We start from the raw sequence: 25,885 nt of genomic DNA, 5'->3' as shown, positions 1-25,885 counted from the left end.
AAATTGCCTTTTAAATCAGGAGTCTTTGGTAACATTAGTCCATTGCATTTCCTCCAAATACGAGAATTTCAGTTGTCTAGTGAGCAGGTCGAATGTGAGTTGACCTGGTTTTGACTCTGAAGCTCCGGGAGAAGCTGCAGATTTCCGGGTTGCTCGCTGTCTGGCTCCTTTGCAGCTGTCACCGCACACTAACAGTCCTGAATCCTGTCCTCAGGTTTCTGGGGGACGGTTTGTTTTTTTTTAATCATTGCAAGGTTTTCACTTTATAAAGTCCTATTTGTGTACCTGCTAGTTTCAGACTGTTTCAGATGTGCTGTTCACCTGAAAGACTGGTGTATTCAGGATGGACACCCAAACCTGAGAACTCAGGTGGAATTCTCTCCTCAGACCTTTCCCCTCTGAGAGCTGCAATTTACCTTGATTATGTAGCAGTGCTATATCGTAGGTATTTTTAGACATACCTCTTTATTCATCTGCTAAATTAGAGAGAGTCTATAGGAAGACCTTGTCATGGGCAAGGTCTTGTGCTCGTGAGAGGGCCAGGGGCCGCTAGTGTTGAGCGGGGTGTGTGAGCCTGCCCCTGCAGTGGCTGCTGGCCGGGGGCACGCCACCCTGCTTCCCTGCGGCAGTCTGCTCACCTTTCTTTCTCAGTCTTCTTCTGAACCTTTCTCCTCTGCTTTCTCTCTGTGTTTTGTGCCCTCTTGTGGTAGGTGATGCTGAGCCCTGCCATGCAAGGGGTCATCCTGGCCATAGCTAAAGCCCGTCAGACCTTTGACCGAGATGGGTCTGAAGCAGGGCTTATTAAGGTATCTCTGTTTTGTCTTGTTTTTTAAATTATAATTTAATTAGAATTAGAATTAAATTCTAATCCTTATACCACAGGGATCATAATCATGGGTCAGTGATTATATCAGATGCTGAAAAAGTGTTTTTCATTGAAGTAAAATGTAAAACTCCCTTCGCTGCCCGACTAACAGCACAGCCATCCCACGGCACTGATGGCTCCTCCTCTCGTGGCATTAACGCAGCCTCAGTGCTCAGGTCACACCCGGCCTGGAGTAACCTCCTTGTTCTTAGGAGGCGCCTGTTAATAAAGCTGTGAATGAGACCTTGCCTTTGTAATTTGGAGGCCATAATATAAGAAAGTAGGCCGTGCTTTTTAGGGTGCTTGAATAAAATTTAAGATTCTTAAATACATTTATTTGGATTTTTAAATTTCAGGTCCTTGATACTCAAAGATATGGCTGAAACAATTAAAACTTTTGTTTTTCTGAGCACTGTATGAGGAAAATAATTTTCTTGTGAGTACAGGATGTCTCTGGTGCCAGAGGAGTTTTGTCCTTTTTGAAAGGCAAAGAGATTATAGGTTCCAGTTGCCTCTCTCATTCCTCTAAGAAGTTGTCTTCTTAGAGTGACGAAAACTTCCTTAGGCAGTGGTTTCTGTGTGTACAAGCCCACCATGCCCCCTTTTCTGACTACCAATTCTGTCTTCAATAGGCATTCCATGAAGAGTACTCCAGGCTCTATCAGCTCGCCAAGGAGACCCCCACCTCTCACAGTGACCCTCGTCTTCAGCACGTGCTTGTCTACTTCTTCCAAAATGAAGCACCCAAAAGGGTAGTAGAGCGGACCCTTCTGGAACAATTTGCCGATAAAAATCTTAGCTATGATGAAAGGTGAGAAGGGAGTACTTTGGGGAACCGCCCTTCCTTCCATCTTGACTAAGTCCTCTGAAGGGGAAACTGTCATTGCTTTCTTAACTTTGTCCACAGATCGATCAGTATTATGAAGGTGGCTCAAGCAAAACTGAAGGAGATTGGTCCAGATGACATGAATATGGAAGAGTACAAGGTGAGGTCTTCGCTTTACATCTACAGAGCAAATACATGAATTTCTAAGGCAACCCTAACAGTTAAAAAACAAAAATGTAAGGAGGCCGAGCTATTGAGACATTTGGGGCTGTCATTTATATGTTCTTCTCGTGCATGCTAAGTCACTTCAGTTGTGTCCAACTCTTCGTGACTGTATGGACTGTAGCCTGCCAAACTCCTCTGTCCATGGGATTCTCCAGGCAAGAATACTGGAGTGGGTTGCCATTTCCTTCTCCAGTATGTTCCTCCTCGTATAGTAAATTATACATGCGCACAAATATATTTATAATCCAATTTGTACGACTTGTAGTAATATTAATAAACTTTATATATAAGCTATAAAGCAAACAATTTTATATTATCGCCAAGTGACTCCCACCCCCTCTCAAAAAAAGCTGAGTCAGAATGAATGATCTCTTCTTAACCCTTTGAATGGCCAGTTTCTTTATGCCATTCTTCTCTTCAGCTGATCAGCACTTCATTTCCCTTAAATACTCACTTTAGCCTTGTCCTAGGCAATGCAATTCGTGACTTCATGGTTTTGGTTTGCTTTAAATAATAGTTTTCTAATATTTCTGTATTCAAATCTAAATGCATTTTATGCATTAAAATGCATGTGTGACTACAAATTTCCAAAAACGAAACACGTCATGTAGGTACGACACTGTTGGGTGCCACCTTGGTGTGCCCTGGCCCCCACCCCCCACCTCCCCCCAGGCAAGCTTAGTGTTGTTCCTGAGATTGGAGCGGCCCTGACCTTCTGTCTTCCCTCATCTGAATGGCTTCCTCAGGACTCAGGAGGCCATTCATTCAGACCAGAGCTGAATGACTTTGGCGTGGGTGTTGGAAGTTAAGATCCGAAATTCTAAAGCTCACGTGAAAGGAATATTTCTGTTCCTCGGCAGCAGGAACAGGACATGGAAAATTAAGGTCAGCGGTAGACTTTTATCATAAATGTCCAGTACTTTATTATCTGAAAGCTTTTGTGTCTCCTGGTTTTGTGCTGGGCCGTATGAGCTCCGTAAGTATTAGTACTGAGTTTGAAGCTTGCTGTGGGGAAAAAGGTAGTAGTTTCGGTCATAATCATGAATGGCTGTCATTCCTTTTCAGAAGTGGCATGAAGATTACAGTTTGTTCCGAAAGGTGTCTGTGTATCTCCTGACAGGCCTGGAACTCTACCAGAAAGGAAAGTAAGTGGAGTCTCATGTTACCGAGCATGCTGGTTGTGGATGCCCACCAGGAACTCTCAGGACCACAGCCCCTTCCACACACACCGTGTCTCTACCTTTCTCAGTGTTCTGCTTCACGTTTGCACTGAACATCACACATGTGTCTTCATCTTCTATATAATGATAGATTTCTTGGTTGAGAGATATAATGGCCAATTTTCTTTGTGATAAATGAAAATGTACTCAGATGGTGAATTTTAGAGTCATCGTGGACCGTAGTGAGCCTCTCGTCCACTTCCTTGTTGTAGAGTTGGGAGAAACAGAAGTCCAGGGAAGTGCCATGATTTGCCTTGAGCTTCCCGGCCAGTTTGCAGAGGAGCTGAGGCTGGCTGTGGTCTTTGGGCCTCAGGCTTTTCCAGCTGCACCATGCTGCCTCCATGCTGAGGACTTTTCCATCCCTGCAGCTGGTTCCATTCTTGTATTAGAGAGCGATGGGGACTAAGCCCTGGGTTTGGGAAAGGAGCACTGAGCTGTTTTTCATCAATAACTTTCTCAGGTACCAAGAGGCACTTTCCTACCTGGTGTACGCCTACCAAAGCAATGCCGCTCTGCTGATGAAGGGGCCCCAGCGGGGTGTGAAGGAGTCGGTGATCGCTTTATACCGAAGAAAATGCCTTCTGGTGTGTACTCTTGATAAAGCCTGACGATTTTTGTGTTTTATTGTATTTATTTACCTCTGTTCCTAGAAGCCAGGAAGAAATATAACATAAAACAACAACAAAAAAAAACCCTCCTGCAGGTTTTAGATTGTTCTAAACCCTCAAGAGTAGTTTTACATTGAAACAGATGAAGTTACTTCAGTGAGTATCATGCTTCTTCCGCCCCTGATAGGACTTAGGTGAGAACCGCATCTCCCCTTTCGGTGCCCTTCATGTGTACCGCATCACAGCTTATGTCACACGCCTCTCTGCTAGATGGTGAGTTCCTTGAGCATAGGTCCTTTTCTTAGTCAGCCTTTTTCTCTGTGCCTGGCACATAGTAAGCATCTAATAAACATGTGTTGTCTACGTTCCCTAACTAATAAGCTAGTAGATGAGAAGCTTTAGTGATGTCTAAAGAGACTCCAGTTTTTAAAAGGTTTGAACCATAAGGATTGGTCCCGCTGTTCTGTTAACATCCTTGTCATAAACCACAGGAGATCTAGTGCGGTCGTTTTGCACTTGGCTGCTGCGTGGGAAGGCGCACCCATAGTCTGCCTGCCTTCCCAGGGGTCCCTCCAGGTGCTTGTCATCAGAAAACTGCAGAGGTGGCTTAACCTCAGGCTAAGCTTGCATTGGGCCTCCCTGCCACCCAGCAGGATCACCCTCCACCAAGGAGTCAGGCCTGCATTTCTGCCACTACCTCTTGTTAAGGCCAAATGGAAGAGATTAAGTTGTGACATGTATGTATCTCAAAAGCTTTATTTTCTGATTATACTTGGATTCCTGTGTCAGTTATAGATATGGCAGGGCACTTTGAAGCTGAAAAGGGAGCCTTGTAGATTTGATGGACCGCAAATGCTTTTATTTTTTAAATCACCAAATAGAGATTACGTTTTGAAGGTCCTGCTCAGCTGCCATGGGAAGGCAGTAGTAAGGATTTGGCTTCTTTCCATCTCTGGCTCTCAGCTCCCGATTTGTGTCAGAATCGCCTAAGGGGCTTTCACATGTTGGTGGCCCAGGCCTTCCCCAGACGGTTAAACCAGTCTCCTGGTGAGGGGCCTGGGCACCACCTTGTCTTCTACAGGTGATTTTTGATTTTTGGTGAAGACTGAGAACCATCGAATAGGTCTTTTGGTAGAAGCAGGTGTTAAATATGACCTTGACTTATAAGTTGAGGCCACTTGGTAAGAGGCTTTGCTGCATTCCGATCACCTTGGGAACATTTAAAAAAAAAAATCCCAGCGCCTAGGTCAGCCAGATACCAATCAAATTGGCATGAGTGTGTTGGGGCATCTGTGGTTTTTAAGGATCCCCAGGCAATTCCAATGTACAGTGAAGTTTGGGAACTATTTGTTTAAATATTTGTCTTCTTTCTGAGACTTTTTTCCCCACTGTTTTTTATCCATAGGAGCTGAATGCCAAAGCAGCTTCTCTCTTTGAAACAAACGATGAGCACTCTGTAACAGAGGGTATTAATGTGATGAATGAGTTAATCATTCCCTGTATTCACCTTATCATTAATAATGACATCTCCAAGGATGACCTGGATGCCATTGAGGTCATGAGAAACCACTGGTGCTCTTACCTTGGGCAAGATATCGCAGGTGTGTTGCTTGTTGCCATTGCCAATAATTTTTAAGACCCTTGAGAGTTCTAGAAATGACAGTTGGACTAACTCTCTAGCAGTGGTTGTCAAACCTTTTTAAGGGATTGGAATCCCCGAGCATATAAAGGCTTGAAAATTACATCTGTTGTATTGAAACAAGGAACAGGACCCTGAACCCCTGTCCTTAGCCTCCCCTTACCTCCTCTGTGGTTGCTGAATCACCTCCACAGCCAGCCACACAGTGCTATTTGAAAAAAAAACCACTGCTCTCCAGCAGTGTTAGACTGCTGTTACTTTTCTGTCTGCCAAAATCTGAACTTGAACTTTGTAGTTTAAATATTTTAAAAATCTCTTTATGTTGCTTGATTACCAGTCGGTGCCATAATTAAATTTTCCTGTGACTTGAAGTTGCAAGACATAAACATTTTATTAACTGTGATGCCTTCAAGGTTGATAAATTAGTAAATGGGATGTTTGTGCCTGTCCAAAGCATTTTGGAGAGGGAGCCTAAAACTAGATATTTTTAGGCGAGTTTAGTTGCCTTAGAAAGTTGTTATGTATCCTAATATGAAGCCTCTTTGTTGCTCACTGATGTAAAGATATTCTGTTGATTTGTCAAAGTGTTCAAGTTTATGATACTTATTGAAAAAATCTATAATAGTAGCTAAGAATTTCATTTTAATGTTTTCAGTTTTTGTTTAAACTATATGTGACATTATAGCTTTACTTAATGCCATGTACACACTGATATATTTTAATTGAAGGATGAGATCAGTGTTATCTTTATGGCAGTAGTATGTTTACAGCACATTATATTTATGGTACTTTCTCAAATTTTAAAGGATGATTGATTAGAAGACATGTCCATAATGAAGTGAATATATAGTGTTATCCTGCTGCATGTCAGATGACTTAAAACAATGACCTAAAACTTTTCTTAGTCGGCAAATAGGTCTTTGCTCTTGATTTGGTCTAAAGGAATAGTCATTTGTCATTAGCTGGCCAGAGCAATGCTTTGAACTTGGAGGTTGTTGTGGACTTACTAGTTTTAACTCAGAGATTTATTTAGCTGTATACTAACCATCCATTTTCCCTCCACAGAAAATCTGCAGCTGTGCTTAGGGGAGTTTCTACCCAGACTTCTAGATCCTTCCGCAGAAATCATTGTCTTAAAGGAGCCTCCAACTATTCGGCCCAATTCTCCCTATGACCTTTGTAGTCGATTCGCAGCTGTCATGGAGTCAATCCAAGGAGTGTCAGCTGTGACAGTGAAATAAGCCCCCGCGTGTTCAAGACCCAGCCTGGTCTTTGGTTGACCGTCTATTGCACAGAAGTCTGTTGTCACAGTGTTTCCCCTGGGAAAGGGATTAGGTGGGAAAGTGAGACTCAGATCCAGATCCTAACTATGCTGTGTGTGTAAAGAAGGATTGAAAATGAAACTGCACTTTTTAGGTACCGAATCATAGAAGCGATTTCACAAAAAAAGGCAGGAACTGGTGTGTTCTGGCGTTGACTTGTGGCAGAAGCCCTGAAATGTCTCTTGTCTCTACAAGACAGCCTGGGCTTTCCTGAGCCTCAGAGTATCCTTCAGGCATAAGTATTTTTGACAGCAGACTAAAAGGGTGATTCATCAGGACCTGAACTGTATGAACAGCTACTCGTTATTTTTTCAGATACAGATGACATTAAAAAAAAAATTTAACTGCAAGGGAGGAGATGAAAAAATGGGTTGTTGCCTGGCTCTTGACAGGAGATGAAAAAATAGGTTGTTGATGAGCCACCACCCTTTCACGTGTGGGTAGAACATAAGGTCATGTGGCAGTAAGATGCTGAAAAGTCAAGAAGAGCTGCCTCTCCTTTCTTTCTTCTATTTTATTTTATAGTTTTAATTAAACCAGAAAACCTCATACCCAGTCCTGAGTGAAAGAAAGGAGAAAGCATTAAGGACATCAGATGGAATAGCAGCGTTGTGAAACTTAACTAAAGATCACATTTTCATAGTTGTTAACCATTTGAAGGTAAAATTTTCTAGCATCTGAAAATGGCTAAGGCTGCTGCTGGTCCAGAAGAACATTTTGACACCCCACCCCCTTTTTTCCTTTTAAAAAATAGGGGATGTGGGCTTGTAAAAAGAAAAAGAATATATATATATGTGTATATGTAGAGAGAGAAATATCCCATTGACCATTTTTAAAAGGCTCCAGATAGGGTATTGTGTTTTAACCAAATTTTAAAGATTACCAGGGGAATTGTGGGAGGGTCAAAGACTTGCTACAACTATGCAGATTTTATAAATGTGCAATAAAAGTATTTGTTTTATCTTTGGTATGCAGTATGGCCTTTGTTTTCATATGTTCTATTTTGGAAATGGATGGACTCAGTAAGCATTTCTCATGTTTCAGTTTTTCTTCTTAAAAAGAAAAGGGCAGATTAAAGGGTTAAGAAGCTTGATGGGAATAAGTGTCGACTAAAAATAGTCACAACCTGAAAGCAGAGAGTGGTTTTATTCGGTGGGAATTTTTAGAACTTCAAGCCTGGGAGGCAGCCTCTCAAGTAGCCCTGAGAAACTGCTCCAAGGAGGCGACGGGGAAAGGAGTCAGGTTATATAGAAGTTTGTACCAGAGAGGTAGATAGTCTGAACATGAAAGATTACTGTTAATTAAGGAAAACCAGCTGTCACAAGGAGTTTAGGCTCTTCTCTGTGGGAAGATGCCAGCATCTGGGCTCACTGAACTCATTCTTTTCATATGCATCTCAGCTACCTGGGGGCATCGTTCTCCTTTTTCAGGCCCTCTGGGCTCAGAAATGAACATTTGGAGGGCCTGAATCACAGATGGCTGTGGCCTCCTTTCTAGATATGGCAGGAGATACTCCCATTTCACAAAGGCAGGTCACTTCTTGAGCAACACCTAGTGGTGTCTGATTTCATCTTATTTGCTGGTTGCATTGCATGTACGTGTATTCACATCATAATTTGATTTAGAAGGCAAAAAAGTTATTTTCTTGAAACTGAATATTTTATATTTTGGTCAAATGAATGGTTAAGCCATCTTTTACAGATACTCAGAGGTGCTTTTGTGTTTTATAGCTCACTGCAAAGATTTTTTTCATGGCGAAATGATTAATTTTCTTACTCATTGATTGTGTGTGTGCTAAGTCGCTTCAGTCATGTCTGACTCTGCGACCCCATGGACTGTAGCCCACCAGGCTCCTCTGTCCATGGGATTCTCCAGGCAAGAATACTGGAGTGGGTTGCCATTTCCTCCTCCAGGGGCTCTTCCTGATACAGGGAGCAAACAAACCCACGTCTCTTGGCATTGGCAGGTGGGTCATTTACCATTAGTGCCACCTAGGAAGGCTTTTACTATTTACCATTTGCCTTTTGCTTTTAAATCCCTGTCATTCCTGAGTGCTGTGCGTAGTTACGTAACAACCCTGGGATGATAATGAGGACTGTTGGCGTGCCCAAGGTCACAGGTGTGCTAGGTAGTGGAGCCAGGACGCTTGTTCTTGGTGCATCTCACTTCATAACCTGTGCTATTAACAACTACTCGACTGCCCTTGGAAGTCTTGTAAGACATTTTGTGTTGTGCCTTTTCACATTAGTTATTTCCTGATCAGCTTTTGAAAATCTACAGTTGGTGAAGAAAGGAACAGCTGGACGTCTGTAGTGGTGGATCTGCTCAGACCACCCAGCGTGGTGCTGGGGCTGCTTTAGGTACTGCTTGATTTCTTTTAGGATCAGGAAAGTGCCTCAGGCTAAGAAGGGTTTTACTTATTTCAAGGGTTGTGAAAAAGAAGGATAAGCGGAAGGGATGTTGGGGACAAGGTGGGAAAAGAACCAACCTGACTCTTGACCTGGAGTGATTCAAGAGTTTGGGCAGGTTACATGACTTCTCCATGACTTCCCTGGAGACTGGGATTCGCCTAATCCTTTTCTGTTGGGGTTTGTTAGCTCTTTTAAGAACTATTGTTCAGTCACTCAGTCGTGTCCGACTCTGCGACCCCATGGACTACAGCACATCAGGCTTCCCTGTCCTTCACGATTTCCCAGCGTTTGCTCAAACTCATGTCCATTGAGTTGGGGATGCCATCCAACCATCTCATCCTCTGTCATCTCCTCCTGCCTTCAATCTTTCCCCGCATCAGGGTCTTTTCCAATGAGTCTGCTCTTCGCATCAGGTGGCCAAAGTATTGGAGCTTCAGCATCAGCCCTTCCAATGAATATTCAGGGTTGATTTCCTTTAGGATGGACTGGTTTGATCTCCCTGCGGTCCAAGGACTCTCTAGAGTCTTCTCCAGTGCCACAGTTTGAAAACACCAATTCCCGATTGGGTTGGACAATTAGAGCCCATATGCCACAACCGAGACCCACTACAGCAAATAATATTATAAAAAATAACCTCTTGGTTCTTTCTTATGGCAGGAATCCAATTACTAGCTCTTGTGTAGGGTGTTTTACGGTTCTTCAGAGAACCCTGTGCAAAACCTCCGCATCATTCCCTGGTGCAGCTCTGGGACTTTCTGACTGACCCCTCCCAATCTCAGCTCCTGCTCTCGCCAGCCCCACCTTCCAGCAGTGCTCTGGACAGTGCCACCCAGACTGCCTGCCCCGGCACCCATTCAGGTTACAGAAAACCTAGCCATCCATGCACCAGAAAAGGCAGGGGCACTGGTGCTGCCGCCTCGCCCATGCAAGCCAGCCCCCGGCCGCTGGCTGCTCCAGTGGAGGTCAGGCACCCTCCTCTGTACCTCTGTCACCAGGAGCTTCTCCCGCTCAGCAGGGTGGGATGGGTGCGTTTCAGATACCGTCGTTGCTGCTGGGAGCAGCTGCATCTGTGAATGGTTCTCCTGTAGTCCATCTCCCTGCCGCCCCCCTCTCAAGGAAGGGTGGATACATCACAGTGCTCCCGACTGTTGCGAATTCCCTTCCAGGAATCCTCCCTGATGAGTCTGGGTACTTCTTTTAGGCGGACTGTGTGAAGGCTGACCACCAGTTTACTTCCTAGCAGCAGAGTGCTGAGCCCCTGTGTTTAGAGTGAGTACTAGTACTAAGTCAATTCACTCGTATGCAGCTCTTTGCAGGCCTTAAGGACTAGCCCACCCAGCTCCTCTGTCCAGAACACAGGGCTTCCTGAAGAACCCAAGGCATATGTCACCCATTGGATTTAGCTTTGAGGTACTATTCAAAATTCTGGGCAACTATAAATATGGACGAGGTAGCAAGAACACCTGGCTTTAAAAATAAATCCATCAATTAGTTAAGTGGGATGTGTTTCCAGTTTCTTTCAGTTCTGTATCAGAGGCCAGTGACTGCAAACATTTTCCGACCTCTGAGTTTTGTATTACCCTAACCCTGGCTGCTAAGACATACCTCCAGTCCAGAAGCCCATGAAACTATTTCTGATTTTTCTCCCATTCCAAAATGTGTCTCACCCTTGTGACTTTCCCCTTAGAGTTAGTCCCAGAGGCTCAGAAGGGTAACAGATGAATATTTTAAGAGGAACTTCCTGGAATGCCTTCTTTGCAAGTGGTGAAATGTTCAGATTCAAAGGAAGGCCAGTGGAGAAAATAGCACGAAACTCATCAAATTCTAACGGCATCAGGTTTGGCAAGTCCCTGAGTTATTTTCTTACAATGCCTTGCACATAATAAAAGCTTTTGGTTTGAAACCTTAATTGATTGATGTCCCTTTTTGTTTCTCATACATATGACAACACACTTCTCCATGTGTAACCACAACAAAGAAATGTTTTTAATGCTAATTTGCCACAAATGTATGAGAAAAGACTGAGCTGAAGCTAAGATTTAATGAGTTCTATTTTTATTTCTCATTATTTTCCCTACAAAGTAGGTAGATAAGCACGGTGGCAGTTTTAGGTGAAAAGCATCTTCTTCCTCAGATTCTTTCTCGAAAAGTAGATTCTGTCCAGAATGCAGATCACGTCCTTCAGGGGATGACATGCTATTGACTGGGAATCAATCAACAGGGCCTGCTCCACTCCCGAATGTTTTTTTTAATGCCTTTGTGTCCTTTTTAAAGGAGAGTTAGAAAAACAGACTCTTTTTTTTTCTTAACAGATGTTTAGTTTGTGCCCTTTCTTTGCAGAGGAAGTCATAATCACATGCTGATGGAAAACATCGGCAGCACCTGCACCCTAGGGATTAGGGTGAGGGCTGCAAGCCACCAGCAGGAGCAGGTGAGCTATCTGACAACAAAGACCCTGTTTAGACCCCAACAAATGCACGGAGAACGAGATTTTTCTTATAGGTCTTTTTTTCTTCTGCTGCTGGGGTTCTAGTTTCTCCTTTGTTCTGGTGGATTGTCGGCAGCCCACCCCCGTGAAGCAACCACTTGGCGTGATGAAAGAATGCCACAGCATCCAAACCTTGGATTCAAGTCTCTGCCAGCTAATTACTCACTGTGGGCATGTTGCCTAAATTCTTCATTTCCTCATTAGGAAAACAAATAATATATGTGCTCCCCAGCTCAAAAAAATGAAAAACAGTCAAAATAACAGTAAATAAAGCACAAGATATGTGAAAGTGCATTGTCATTCTTAAACCCCACCCAGCTGTGTGGCAGGGATATGGCACAGGGACAAGGTGTTAGGAAAGGGGTGTGCTCCTGCTGCAGGTCAGCTGAGCTCCTATTCCTGGCCCCATGCTTGGCTTCCTGTGGTTCTAAGAACACAGATAACGTTCTTCAGGAGAGAGATGGAGAGAGAAGAAAGTGTAAGGCAAGGTCTGGTTCCTTCCTGCTTCACCAGCCTTCCCTCAAACTTTCTTCTCTCTCCATCTAGAACTGCTGTCCACCCTTTAGCTTTTAGCCAGTTACCATTTCCTTAGGGTACCCACTCATCGAACCTGACTAGGTTAAATTCCTCCTATTGCATGATCTTATAGAACTATGTGGTGGTGGTGTTTAATCACTTGGTTGTGTCCGACTCTCTTGTAACACCGCAGACTGTGGCTCGCCGGGCTCCTCTGTCCGTGGGATTTCCCAGGCAAGAATACTGGAGTGGGTTGCCATTTCCTTCCCTAGGGGATCTTCCCCACCCAGGGATCAAACCCATGTCTCTTGCATTGGCAGGTGGATTCTTCATCACCAAGCTACCAGGGAAGCCCATGAAACCATGTACCTTCACAAGTTTGTAAAGTCTGTCTCAATTAACAATTTGCACCGATGTGACTCCCTGTCAATATTTGTCTCCCCTAATTGCCTAGAGGAGGGGCAGGGACAAGTTTTGTCTTACTCCTGGTTGCTAGCACAATGCCTGGCGTGTGGTAGGTGGACAACAATATTTGTTCAAAGAGATGGATGAATGATGACATGGGTCCTCCTTGTAGATCCTATGGGATCCAAGGAGAACTCTTGGATATTTGAGCTTCACTCCTGATTGAAACTTGGCCTTGAGATCTTTGAAATGTAATCGAGAAAGGGTAGTTGATAAAATGAACATCAAAACCAGAGAAGGCCAGAATGCAAAGTTGATGCAATCCCCTTTTATATTCAAAAATTCATTTACCTAAGGCTTTTGGATCTGTGTATGTGAAGTGAACATATACAAAAGGATTTATGTAAAAAGGAGAAGAACTTTCTGGAGAAACCGATCCCTACAGGATGCTATTCTGGGTGAGAAAGTAAGTGAGTCAGGTACTGCAGACAAAGTTGCACTGGGGCAGCTCATTTCCTCAGAAAAAATAAAGGGAACTGCCATGGGCTACGCTGGCAAATGGTTTATTCTTGTGTTGGTGTGTGCATATTCTTGCTTGAGCAATGGCTACCTCAAGATGCCAGGGCTCTTCAATCAAGAAGGAGAAGCATCTGAACACAAGCAATACAGCCTCAGGGCAAAGTGCACCACCAGCGTGTGGAGGGTCTCCTCTGCCCTGCGAGCAAAGGTGCCTTTGAACTTGGAGAAGCAATCTATCTGAGGACATTGGAACCATCACCCTTCGTTGTACTCCTGCGGGAAGTGTCGATGGGGGTCAGTGGTGACTCTCAGCCGATTAGGGGAGTGGGAGGCAGATGGTAGTGAAAGGAAGAGGGTGGGTTTGCTGGCTAATTTCAGCTGATGAGTGGGTTTACGAGCAAGCAGAAGGCTTCCTCTTGAGGACCTGCAGAAATTTTTAGGGAAGATTTGGGGTGGATGGTCAGGAAAGGGGGACAAGCAAAGGAACTGGGGTCATTGTTGTGAAAGGGACTTTATCAGCAGCTACAGCCTAGGTAGGTCATCTGACATTTGGATGAAAATGTAAGGGATTTATGATGTGAGTCTGCATATGGTAAAAGATAGTTCCAGGAAGCTGACAATTCTTTCCAGGTATATGCCCATGTTGGGCAGTCCTTGGGCACAGCCACGCCAGGGATCTTCCTAGTGTCAGTGCTGAAAGTGCCCTGTTCTGGGCAAACCAGGATTGTTGGTCACCCTATCACTCACACAATTTCTTACCTTCATGTTTTGGAGACAGAGCAGACCACATACAGCCTCCTAACAGAGCAGAAATAAGAATATGTCTTCCCTTTGGAATATTAAGAATCTATGGATATATTGTGATGCTCCCTTTCAAATCATGCACCTGAAGCTGAAAATGAAAGCAAGGAGGGTTCCTATCCTAAGATGTTATTCTAGGCCAATATTTCATTTTCAGTTGCCAAGGTATATTCTTAAACTTTTCTATCTACATGTAGAGTAGACTAGTTTTTCTAGGATGGATGCAATTTTGTAATGTTTTCCTTGGTAATAGAAGAATCAAGCATATAATTCATAAGTTTAAAAGCATTTTATGTAAATAAAATCTAAATCAGATAAATATGCTTTTAGAAGCTGTGCTTTGATTTTTCATTCTGAAATTAGGATCATCATATCACTAAGACAGTCAAATTCCTGAGCAAACAGGACAGTGACCACCACCCCTAAAATGAGGCAAACAAATATAGAGTGAAGAGGTTAAGGAAGAAAAAGGATTCTACTGACATTCCTCTGTCCCAGAGATTCCTTGGCAGAAGCTTGTCCTAGATGAGCAGGGTCCTAGATCTTGGCATTAGGTAGAACGAGCCGTCAGATACCTCTGCTGGAGCACAGGATGGTGGGGCTGTTGTAGGAACAGCCATGTGGGGAGAAGTCACATCTTCTTTTCCCAGGCAGGCTGAGAAGACGAGGAGTAACCCACCAAGGGCCAGGAAAACACCAGCAGCCCAACCCAGGTAGAGGGCATCTCCGAACTCCCACCGAGGCACAATCTCAGGGATGCTGTCATCCCAGAAGTCTTGGATTGTGGCGTAGGCCACCCAGGAGACGGGAAGGAGGGTAGTGGCAGCAGCTGATGCCTCCAAAGTCCCTCCCAGGAGGCAAAGCCTCCTTTTAAGCACCCGTCTGATCCTATGAAACTGGAAGCATTCAGCTCCAAAGCCAGAGAGTAGAAGCCCCACGAGTCCAAGCCCATGGGAGGCCACCATGAGGATGCGGGATGCCTGGAGCTCCCGGGGCAGAGACAGGAAGGACTCAAAGGCTTTGCACACAGTGGCGACTTCCTCCTGATCCACGCAGACCTCCCAAAGCCCCATGGTCCAGGTCTCCATTTCGTTCAGCTCCAGACTGAGAGTCTTCCACTGGGGAAGGACAGTGGTGACGCATAAGCAGACGCAGCCAAGGAGAGAAAGGAGCAGTCCCCCTAGCTGGATTTTCCCCTGGAAACTCCAGGACATGGTTGCTCCCACCAGAGAATAAAGGCAGAAAGCAAAGGAGAGGCGGCTTAGTGACTGCGTCAGGCAGGACTTTTGGGAAATTGAGCAGAAGGTCTTTCACGCTTGGAGAGGGTTCCTGTTTCAGTTTTCTAGGCAGCTGGTGCCAGGAACTTGGCAATGTTTGGGTTTAGGGGGTGTGCCCAAGATTGGATGTGGGGGTGGACTCTGGGGGAGGGGCCCATGAGAGGCAAAATAGTCAGATAGTAAACCATCAATACATATTTGATGAGTACATTCAAAAAATTACTCCCCAGGTCCAAGAAGACAAGAATGATGTTCTGGGAATACACACTTGCGTAATCTTTCTGGAGGGTAACATGACGTTATGTTTTATACTTTTTGTTGTTGTTTTTGGTTAGTTGCTAAGTTGTGCCCAACTTTGTGACCCCATGGATTGTAGCCCATCAGGCTCCTCTATCCATGGGATTTTCCAGGCATGTATACTGGAGTGAGTTGTCATTTCCTTCTCCAGGGGATCTTCCTGACCCAGGGATGGAACCCATGTCTCCTGCATCTCCTGCACTGGCAGGCAGATTCTTTACCTCTGAGTCACCAGGGAAGCCTTTTACACTTTAAAATATATACACGGGTGCATGCATGCTCAGTCACGTCAACCATGTCTGACTCTGTGGGACGTTATGGACTGTCACCTGTCAGGCTCCTCTGTCCATGAGATTCTCCAGGAAAGAATACTGGAGTGGGTTGCCATGCCCTTCTCCAGGAAATATATGCATACTTTGTCCCAACACCCTACCTCCGAGAATTTACCTTAATTTATTGTGAATATATACAAAGATGTATGAAAATACCCTTTGAACTAGTGTTGATCATTGTGTATTATGATATACAGTTCAGGCAGCTGTTTTAAATTGATGTAGAAGAAATTTTAATGACGTGAAAAATGTTTTTGATATGTTAAGTGACAAAAACACTGACCAAACAATATATACGTTCACTTTCAGATTCACTTTCACAAAAAAGTGCATACATCTGTATCTATATGTATTAATATGTATGTGTGTTTGTACATATATATGTATGTGTGTGTATTTATATATACATATATATGTGTGTGTGTATATATATATATATATATAAAATATACCACAACGTGTTAACCATGGTTATTTTTAGTGGAAAGAGCATGCCTGGGAGGGATTGGGGGCAGGAAGAGAAGGGGACGACAGAGGATGAGATGGCTGGATGGCATCACGGACTCGATGGACGTGAGTCTGAGTGAGCTCCGGGAGTTGGTGATGGACAGGGAGGCCTGGCGTGCTGCGATTCATGGCGTCGCAGAGTCGGACACGACTGAGTGACTGAACTGAACTGATGTACTGAGTTGGCCAAAAAACTCGTTCGGGGCTTTCCATAACGTATAATGGAAAAGCCCAAATGAACTTTTCGGCCAGCCCAACATTTTATACATTTTACAGATTTAAGCATTTAGTGATTTCGTAGGCAGAAAGAAAAAAAAAATCTATCCAAGGAGTTTATTCAGACCCAGAATATAGCAGGAGGTAAGCGCTTCCACCTCCGACAGCTATAAATAGATGGTAGTCACACCAGCTTTCATTCCTATTTGTTGCTGCTGACAAGAGGCAGGTTCCGACAGGAAAGGAAATAATTCACATTTACTGAGTGTGGCTGAAAACCAGACTTTTGGCCAGATTCTTTATCCTTATTTAATGTTCACACCCGCGCTGTGAGATACACGTTAGGTAGCTTGCCAAGGTCCCCCAGCTGGTAAGCAAGAGATCCAAGTCCCGAGCCCGCGGCTGGAGCTCTGATGTTTCCCGTTTGTCTCCCGCCAGCGCAGAGATGCTTCCTGCCCTGAGCCTCCGCACTGGTGACACAGCATGCCGCTGTGGGCTCATCTTTATGGCAAAATATGAAAGAAAACTGGGCTTTATTATATTGAAGACATAAATGTTGACCAACGTATTCCCCTATTTACATTTTAATCTGAGTGCCCTGTAGTACACTAGGAAGTGAAAAGGGGGCCTGGGATAGCATCTGAAAAAACAGTACCTTGACTTAACCTCAATGACACCTCAATGCTTAAGCAGCCTGATTAACTTATCAGTCTTGTAGGGGTGGACAGAGATGAGCAGAATCTTCTGGAATGTCTCCTTTTCTTTCATGTTTTATTATGGCAAATTTCAAACATACATAAAAATAGAGCAGATGGCATAAAGAAATCTCGTGTACTCTGACTCAGCTTCAGAAATTATTCACTGATAGCAATCTTGTTTCATCCATACCTGCAGCCACCGCTCCCCGTCCCTCCTTTAATCCTGCCTTGAAATAAATGGGATGCTCTTTTAAATTGTAGTCTCCTGCTGCTGCTTTTCTAGCAACCACATGTTCTAATCAAAGCGATGGCAAAATATTATGCTTCCCTGGAAACACTGTCTGCTTGTTCTATATCCATCCAGATTTGTGTTTGACACTTTGTTTGCTGAATCCAGGCATGCCACATGTGTGTGAGACATGTTAGGTCAGGAGGCATTCTTTCAGACACTGTTCCTTACTTCTTTGGCTTTTCTTCAGAGCCCTTTCTTGTGCAAATCTGTGAGTTAGGAGATACACAAACCAGGATAAGTATGAATTATAAAAGAGGTCAGGTAAGGGAAAACAGAACCCATTCATTTGTTAATTTCTTTTAAAAAAAATTAAAATAAATATTTGGCTGACCCAGGTCTTAGCTGTGGGATGTGTGATCTAGCTCCCTGACCAGGGATCAAACTCTGGCCCCTGCATTGGGGGCATGGAGTCTTAGCCACTGGACCACCAGGGAAGCCCCCTAATTTCTTTAAAATTTTTTTAAAATGTATTTTTTATTGAAGTATAGTTGATTTACAATGTTGTGTTAGTTTCTGGTACACAGCAAAGTGATTCAGTTATATAAATATATATATATATACACACACATATAAATTCTTTTTCAGATTTTTGTTTATTATAAGATAGTAAATATAGTTCTCTGTACTATACAGTAGGACCTTGTTATTTATCTGTTTTGTATGTAGTAATGTGTATCTGCTAAACCCAAACTTCTAATTTATCCCTCTCCCCCTTTCCCCTTTGGTAACCTAGGTTTGTTTTCTGTCTATTTCTATTTTGTCAATAAATTCATTCATACCATTTTGTTTTAGATTTCACATATAAGTGATATTATATATTTGTCTTTCTCTGATTTATTTTGCTTAGTATGATAATCTCTAGGTCCATTCGTATTGCTGCAAATGTCATTATTTCATTCCTTTTTATGGCTGAGTAATATCCCATTGTATATATAGCACATCTCTTTTAATCCATTCATCTGTCAATAGACGTTTAGGTTGCTTCCATGTCTTGGTTATTGTAAATAGTGCTGCTGTCAACATTGAGGTGCATGTATATTTTTAAATTAGTTTTCTCCAGATATATGCCTTGGGGCTTCCCTGGTGGCTTAGAGGGTAAAGCATTTGCCTGCAATTTGGGAGACCCGGGTTCAATCCAAGACCCGGGTTCAATCCCTGGGTCGGGAAGATCCCCTGGAGAAGGAAATGGCAACCCACTCCAGTACTCTTGCCTGAAGAATCCCATGGATGGAGGAGCCTGGTAGGTTACAGTCCATGGGGTTGCAAAGAGTCAGATATGACTGAGCAATTTCACTCACTCACTCACTCATGCCTAGGAGAGGGATTGGTAGATCATATGGTAACTCTATTTTTAGTTTTTGAAGAAATTTCCATACTGTTTTCCATAGTGGCTGCATCAATTTACATTTCCATCAAGAGGACAGAAGGGTTCCCTTTTCTCCACACCCTCTCCAGGATTTCTTATTTGTGGCCTTTTTGATGATGGCCATTTTAAGTGGTATGAGGTCAAACCTCATTGCACTACTTTTGATTTGCATTTCTCTAATAATTAGTAATTTTGAGCATCTTTTGACCTACTTTTTGGCCATCTGTATGCCTTCTTTGGAGAAATGTCTATGTCTTCTGCCAATTTTTTGATAGGGTTGTGTGATTTTTTTGGTTATTGAGTTGTATGAGTTGTCTGTGTATTTTTAAAATTAGCCCCTGTTGGTTGCATCATTTGCAAATATTTTCTCTCAGTTTGTAGGTTGTCTTTTCGTTTTGTTTATGGTTTACTTTGCTGTGCAAAAACTTATAAGTTTGATTAGGTCCCATTTGCATGTTTTGCTTTTGTTTCTATTGCTTTGGGAGACTGACCTAAAAAGACATTGTTATGATTTACGTCAGAGAATGTTTTGCCTATGCTTCATCTAGAAATTTCATGGCATCACGTTCTACACTTAAGTCTTTAAGCTATTATGAGTTTATTTTTGTGTATGGTATGATGGAGTGTTCGAACTGCATTGATTTACATGGCAGTCCAGCTTTCACAACATTACTTACTGAAGAGATACACCACCCCCCTGCCCCCTGCCACATTGTATATTTTCGCCTTCTTTGTCGAAGATTTATTGATGGTAGGTGTGTGGGTTTATTTATGGGCTCTCTATTTTGTTCCATTAATCCATATGTCTGTTTTTGTGCCAGTACCTTGCTGTTTGACTACTGTAGCTCTGTTATACTGTCTGAGGTCTGGGAGGGTTATGCCTCCAGTTTTTCTCTTTTTCATCAGTATCGCTTTGGCAATTCTGGGTCTTTTATTGTTTCATATAAACTTGAGCATTATTTGTTCTAGTTCTGTGAAAAAATTTCATGGGTAATTGGAAAGAAATCTCATTAAGTCTATAGATTGCTTTGTGTAGTATGGCCATTTTAACAATATTAATTCTTCTAATCTGAGAGCTGTTAATTTCTTTTTCTTAACTCAAGTGTTCATTTGTACTTGGGTACATTGTGGGTAGCAATCCCATTCCATTCCCTATGGTCTTTCCTGTTCTTCCTGTCTGACTCTTCCTTGTCCTTTGCTGGAAATTTGAAGGACAGTCTTTAGCTTATCCAGTGCTCAGGGAGAGGCGGAACTTCTACAGTTCAGTTTCTTAGAAGAAGATTCCAGAACTTCAACCTAATAACTCTTTCCATTCTCAGTTCAGATTCCTTCTTACTGTGAAACCTCCCTGATTCAATCTGAGACTGGGTACTCCTCCAATATTTCTTCTGCCCTTTGTATCTTCCTTAGAGGTAGATTAAGCTACCAGGGCTGTTACTTGTACAGATCCCTTCCAAGGGCTGCACTTGGTTTTGTATTTTTTATTTTACATTCTTTTCCTTAAAGACTCTTCCCCCTCCTGACAATTGTGTAAGAGTTAGTTAGGTCCAACAACATCTGGATCAACCTCTTAACTACCTCCAAGATAGTAATGACCATATTTTCCTGAGATTATTTATTCACATATTTAGGATTCCCAGCCTAGCAGTGTCTGTCATATAGTAGTTGCTCAATAAATATTGTTACAAGTTTTCAGGAATTTCACTGGCAGGTCCTTCTTTCCTCACTGGGCATTTGTTAGTATAAATATTTAGATTTCAAGGAGAGGCTGACAGGTCCACCAAACAAAAGTTGGTTAATTTTCTAGAGAGAGGCACTTCTCAAGATATTATGGCTTCCTGTCTCAACCCCAAATTCATTTCCTTTCTTATGTCACAGGAAGATTGCCCTGCCTCACTAGTATAAGCAGATTGTCCCATGGACACTTAAAAATGACAAGGACCTTCAGGTCAGCATCTACTTGGGGTCTACCCTCTCAATGTACCTTTAAAAATTTTTTTGAAAGCATTATAATCAGTGCAATATATGTTTATTGTAGAAAATATAAAAATCAGGGGAAAGAAGAGAATAAACACCATCAATTCATCACTAAAAGTTGATTTGGTATACATACTTTATATATGTATTTGTATCTTTATTATTTTTAATACTGTAAGTTTATAAACATGAGCAGAAATGAGAATATCAGGAATCCTTGCAGTTGGTCACAAACTGGAGTAGGCGTGTCACACATATTCACACGGTAGCACTTTGCAGTTACAAGTGGGAGACGCTGCTCTCATCAGCTTTGTATGCGGCAGCCAAGTGCTGGCAATTTTAATTAGGTCATTTCATACTTGACGCTCATACTTGTTCTGAGAACACCTCGCAAATTAATTACTCTTCTACACCTTTCCCAATAAGGACCTTATTTTTGTCTGAACCAAGTTTACATGTATGTTCATTTTTTCTTTAGAGCTTTATAGCTTATAAAGCTTTATAATTAACCCTGTGTCCAGATCCATGGGTCAAAAGATTCCCTGGAGAAAGAAATGGCAACCCACTCCAGCATTCTTACCTGGAGAATCCCCATAGACAGAGGAGCCAGACGGATTACAGTCCACAGGGTGACAAAGAGTTGGATATGACTGACGTGACAGCATGCAGGCATGTACGCACATAGTATATTGTGAACATCTTTTAGTATGTAACACACTTGAAAAGTGAAACAAATTTTTTAAAGTTTTGATAAAATTGATTTGTAACCTCTGACAGACAGTACTAAGTATCATGTTCCACTCCATTCAGTACTAATGTTATTTATACTTCAGTTCAGTTCAGTCACTCAGTCATGTCCAACTCTTTGCGACCTCATGAACTGCAGCACACCAGACCTCCCTGTCCATCACCAGTTCCCGGAGTATACCCAAACTCATGTCCACTGAGTCAGTGATGCCATCCAACCATCTCATCCTCTGTCGTCCCCTTCTCCTGCTGCCCTCAATCTTTCCCAGCATCAGGGTCTTTTCAAATGAGTCAGCTCTTCGCATCAGGTGGCCAAAGTACTGGAGTTTCAGCTTCAGCATCAGTCTTTCCAATGAACACCGAGGACCAATCTCCTTTAGGATGGACTGGTTGGATCTCCTTGCAGTCTCCTTGGGACTCTCAAGAGTCTTCTCCAACACCTCAGTTCAAAAGCACCAATTCTTCTGCCCTCAGCTTTCTTTATAGTCCAACTCTCACATCCATACATGACTAATGGAAAAACCATAGCCTTGACGAGACAAACCTTTGTTGACAAAGCAATGTCTCTGCTTTTTAATATGCTGTCTAGGTTGGTCATAACTTCCCTTTCAAGGAGTAAGCATCTTTTAATTTCATGGCTGCAATCACCATCTGCAGTGATTTTGGAACCCAGAAAAATAAAGTCAGCCACTGTTTCCACTGTGTCCCCATCTATTTGCCATGAAGTGATGGGACCAGATGCCATGATCTTCGTTTTCTAAATGTTGAGTTTTAAGCTAACTTTTTCATTCACCACTTTCATCAAGAGGTTTTTTAGCTCCTCTTCACTTTCTGCCACAAGGGTGGTGTCATCTGCATATCTGAGGTTATTGATATTTCTCCTAGCAATCTTGATTCCAGCTTGTGCTTCTTCTAGCCCGGCGTTTCTCATGATGTACTCTGCATAGAAGTTAAATAAGCAGGGTGACAATATACAGCCTTGACGTACTCCTTTTCCTATTTGGAACCAGTCTGTTGTTCCATGTCCAGTTCTAACTGTTGCTTCCTGACCTGCATACAGGTTTCTCAAGAGGCAGGTCAGGTGGTCTGGTATTCCCATCTCTTTCAGAATTTTCCACAGTTTATTGTGATGCACACAGTCAAAGGCTTTGGCATAGTCAAGAAAGCAAAAATAGATGTTTTTCTGGAACTCTCTTGCTTTCTCGATGATCCAGCGGATGTTGGCAATTTGATCTCTGGTTCGTCTGCCTTTTCTACTTAGGTAATATAAATAATATAAATATATATTTAATAAATGTTACACATACGTATGGTGCTTCCTAGGTGGCGCTAGTGGTGACGAACCCGCTTGCCAGTGCAGGAGAGACAGGAGATTCAGGTTCCATTCCTGGGTCAGGAAGAGCCCCTGGAGGGCATGGCAACCGATTTCGGTATTCTTGTCTGGAGAATTCCATGGACAGAGGAGCCTGGTGGGGTACGGCCCATAGGGTCACTAAGAGTCCGACAGGGCTGAAGCGATTTAGCACGCACACACACACTCATAAATAAATAAATAAACATACATACATATAAACTATGCAATATGAAAGGAGTGCGATTATGGGCATACTTTTATTTATGAGGTGATGCCACGTCCTTGCACAACTGCAGAGAGTACCATTCACAGAAATTCTGATGGTCACTGCAGTCCATGAGAATGAATACTTAACGAAAAAAGATCAAGATGGGCTCCTTGGGTCTTCAGGCTACGTATATTTCACAGGAAAGCGTTTTGCAATCGAGAAAGGTTCACTTGGGACTGGTTATTAAATAAAACCATCTCACTTCTAGTGAAAAACCGGCGGGAAAAGACCAACGATTTCAAAAGGAGCTAGTAAACGCGTCTACGCACAGTTTGCCAACTACGGGACACCGTGGAAAGTCACCGTCAGGATAGCCGCGGTGCCTGCTGGGAGCTGTAGTGCAGCCATCGCTTTTCGTGAGGGGATCTGGGCCCCGCGAGACTCCGTTTCCCGGCAGGCCGCGCGCCAAGGCAGCCGGCGGGACTGGAGCTGCCGCGCTGGCTGTGAGTGACCCTGTCAGTTTTGGTTCTTGTGGTGGCGATGGCTTCGTTCGTGACGGAAGTCCTGGCACACTCCGGGAGGCTGGAGAAGGAGGATTTGGGCACTCGGATCAGTCGCCTGACCCAGCGGGTGGAAGAAATCAAGGTGAAGCCGGAGCAGCTGGCGGCTGACTGTAAAGGGACGGAGGGAGGAGCCAGAGTGGGTGCAAGTATGTGGGGGTGAGAAAGGGGCTTAGAGGGGAGCCCAGCCTGGGACTGGGACTGCGGAGCCGAGGAGGCTGGGACGGTGGGAAGAGGCGGTGGCTGGGGCAGTATTGGGAGTGGGGTTAGGCTGGGGAGGTATGGGATAGGGGGACGAGGGGAAGGCGGTGGAGACCAGCAGAGCAGGGAATCTGGGACTGGAAGCCCGAGGCGTCTAGGGCGCGGGGGATAGCAGCTGGATAGAAACGAGGGCAGCGTCACCCCACCCCTCTTCGGTGTGTAGTTTCCTCCTCTGTATGATTCGTGGATGAATGTGATAGCTTTGGGAGGGTTGTACCGTTCTCCTCCCTGAATTTTTGTCATTAAAAACGTATCAGGACTTCATTAAACTCAACTCTCTTCACCCCCAGGCCTTTGAGACTATGCCGAGTGTTATAAAACACGTGAATAGCACTTCTTTGGATCTTGCTGTCTTGCAATTGATACAAAAACAAAAGGCACCTAACCACACGCAGTTTCACTTTGTACTACTGTCATTGCCTTACGTTTGTTACTTGCCACATCCTTGTTGCTTTCTTCAGTTCAGTTCAGTTCAGTTGCTCAGTTGTGTCCAACTCTTTGTGACCCCATGAATCGCAGCACGCCAGGCCTCCCTGTCCATCACCATCTCCCGGAGTTCACTCAGACTCACATCCATTGAGTCTGTGATGCCATCCAGCCATCTCATTCTGAGTCGTCCCCTTCTCCTCCTGCCCCCAATCTCTCCCAGCATCAGAGTCTTTTCCAATGAGTCAACTCTTCGCATCAGGTGGCCAAAGTACTGGAGTTTCAGCTTTAGCATCATTCCTTCCAAAGAAATCCCAAGGTTGATCTCCTTCAGAATGGATTGGTTGGATCTCCTTGCAGTCCAAGGGACCCTCAAGAGTCTTCTCCAACACCACAGTTCAAAAGCATCAATTCTTCGGCGCTCAGCCTTCTTCACAGTCCAACTCTCACATCCATACATGACCACAGGAAAAACCATAGCCTTGACTAGACGGACCTTAGTTGGCAAAGTAACGTCTCTGCTTTTGAATATGCTGTCTAGGTTGGTCATAACTTTTCTTCCAAAGAGTAAGCATCTTTTAATTTCACGGCTGCAATCACCATCTGCAGTGATTTTGGAGCCCAAAAAAATAAAGTCTAACAGTGTCTCTACTGTTTCCCCATCTATTTCCCATGAAGTGATGGGACCGATGCCATGATCTTCGTTTTCTGAATGTTGAGCTTTAAGCCAACTTTTTAAACACCTTAAAAAGATGTGTACCCTGTGGATTTAAGAGAGCAAGTTTGGCACTGAACCATAAAGGCACAAAAATGGTTTTATTTTACTAAAATGATTTCCTAAGTGTTAAGTATTCGTGTCACTGGCATCTCCTGGAATATGGCTTTAGGATTTTTCATTGCTTTTTTATACAATGGAAGGAGGACCGACTGTTAAGCTACAGGCTCCTCCCTGTTCTGGAACTAGCTTGCCTTTCTCCAGTTTATTTTCCATCCAGACAGATGAGAATTACTTTCTATTCTCCAAGCAGACCCACTTTTCCCCTAGTTCCCAGATTTTATTTATGTTGCCATCTCTCCATATTTTACCTGTTAGTATTTCTACTCATTCTTCAAGTTCCATCTCAAATGTAGTTTCGTGTATGAAAAATATCCCCATTTACCCCCAGGCAGAGGTGCTTTGTTTCTCAGTTGTGCTTCTGGAGTGCCTGAACTCTTGTTATATTGTATTTCTGTATTCTGATTACGTAGGTGTATACTATCTTTCCTACCTAAAAGGAATTTATTTGGGACAAGCATAATTTCCTTGGTTCAGTGGTGAAGAATCTGCCTGCAGTTCAGGAGACACAGGAAACGTGGGTTCGATGCCTGGATTGTGAAGCTCCCCGGGAGGATGAAATGGCAACTCACTCCAGTATTCTTGCCAGAAAAATCCCATGGACAGAAGAGCCTGGTGGTTTACGTTCTGTGGGGTTCAAAAGAGTCAGACATGACTGAGCAACTGAGCATGCACATAAGCATCGTT

The 25,885-nt window shown here is 43.5% G+C and overlaps 3 protein-coding genes across 28 annotated transcripts in view; 2 read left to right on the top strand and 1 right to left on the bottom strand.

The window, feature by feature from the left end:
* USP28 (ubiquitin specific peptidase 28) overlaps positions 1–7,673 on the top strand; it is a 70,039-nt gene extending 62,366 nt beyond the window's left edge. For 18 of the 25 annotated variants that reach the window (XM_060399296.1, XM_027979219.3, XM_060399295.1 and 15 more), the window contains 7 exons: positions 711–806; positions 1,498–1,676; positions 1,773–1,851; positions 2,982–3,061; positions 3,597–3,720; positions 5,150–5,345; positions 6,449–7,673. In XM_060399296.1, the coding sequence (XP_060255279.1) occupies positions 711–806; positions 1,498–1,676; positions 1,773–1,851; positions 2,982–3,061; positions 3,597–3,720; positions 5,150–5,345; positions 6,449–6,624 (930 nt within the window). In that variant the 3' untranslated portion in view covers positions 6,625–7,673. The remainder of the gene's footprint in view (positions 1–710; positions 807–1,497; positions 1,677–1,772; positions 1,852–2,981; positions 3,062–3,596; positions 3,721–5,149; positions 5,346–6,448) is intronic. The other 7 variants (XM_060399300.1, XM_060399299.1, XM_060399298.1 and 4 more) reach the window with 1 other exon arrangement.
* A 6,540-nt stretch (positions 7,674–14,213) lies between these two features.
* CLDN25 (claudin 25) lies at positions 14,214–15,059 on the bottom strand. Its single transcript, XM_027979119.3, has one exon. It carries the CDS (start codon positions 15,057–15,059, stop codon positions 14,367–14,369), a length of 693 nt encoding a protein of 230 aa, XP_027834920.1. The 3' UTR covers positions 14,214–14,366.
* Positions 15,060–23,588: 8,529 nt separating this feature from the next.
* The window catches only part of ZW10 (zw10 kinetochore protein), a 35,976-nt gene continuing 33,679 nt past the window's right edge, over positions 23,589–25,885 (top strand). The window contains exon 1 of one of the 2 annotated variants that reach the window (XM_004016034.6): positions 23,589–23,761. In XM_004016034.6, coding sequence (XP_004016083.3) covers positions 23,657–23,761 — 105 coding nt within the window. In that variant the 5' untranslated portion in view covers positions 23,589–23,656. Of the gene's footprint in view, positions 23,826–25,885 lie in introns of both variants that reach the window. The other variant, XM_012095466.4, reaches the window with a different exon arrangement.

Source organism: Ovis aries, chromosome 15, assembly GCF_016772045.2.
Source record: "Ovis aries strain OAR_USU_Benz2616 breed Rambouillet chromosome 15, ARS-UI_Ramb_v3.0, whole genome shotgun sequence".
Classification (NCBI taxonomy): Eukaryota; Metazoa; Chordata; class Mammalia; order Artiodactyla; family Bovidae; genus Ovis; species Ovis aries.
This window is presented reverse-complemented; position numbering and strand designations above follow the sequence as displayed.

What these genes read in the sequence shown, in the direction of transcription:
- CLDN25 (XM_027979119.3), bottom strand. Translation starts at nt 15,059, where the DNA reads ATGTCCTGGAGTTTCCAGGGGAAAATCCAGCTAGGGGGACTGCTCCTT.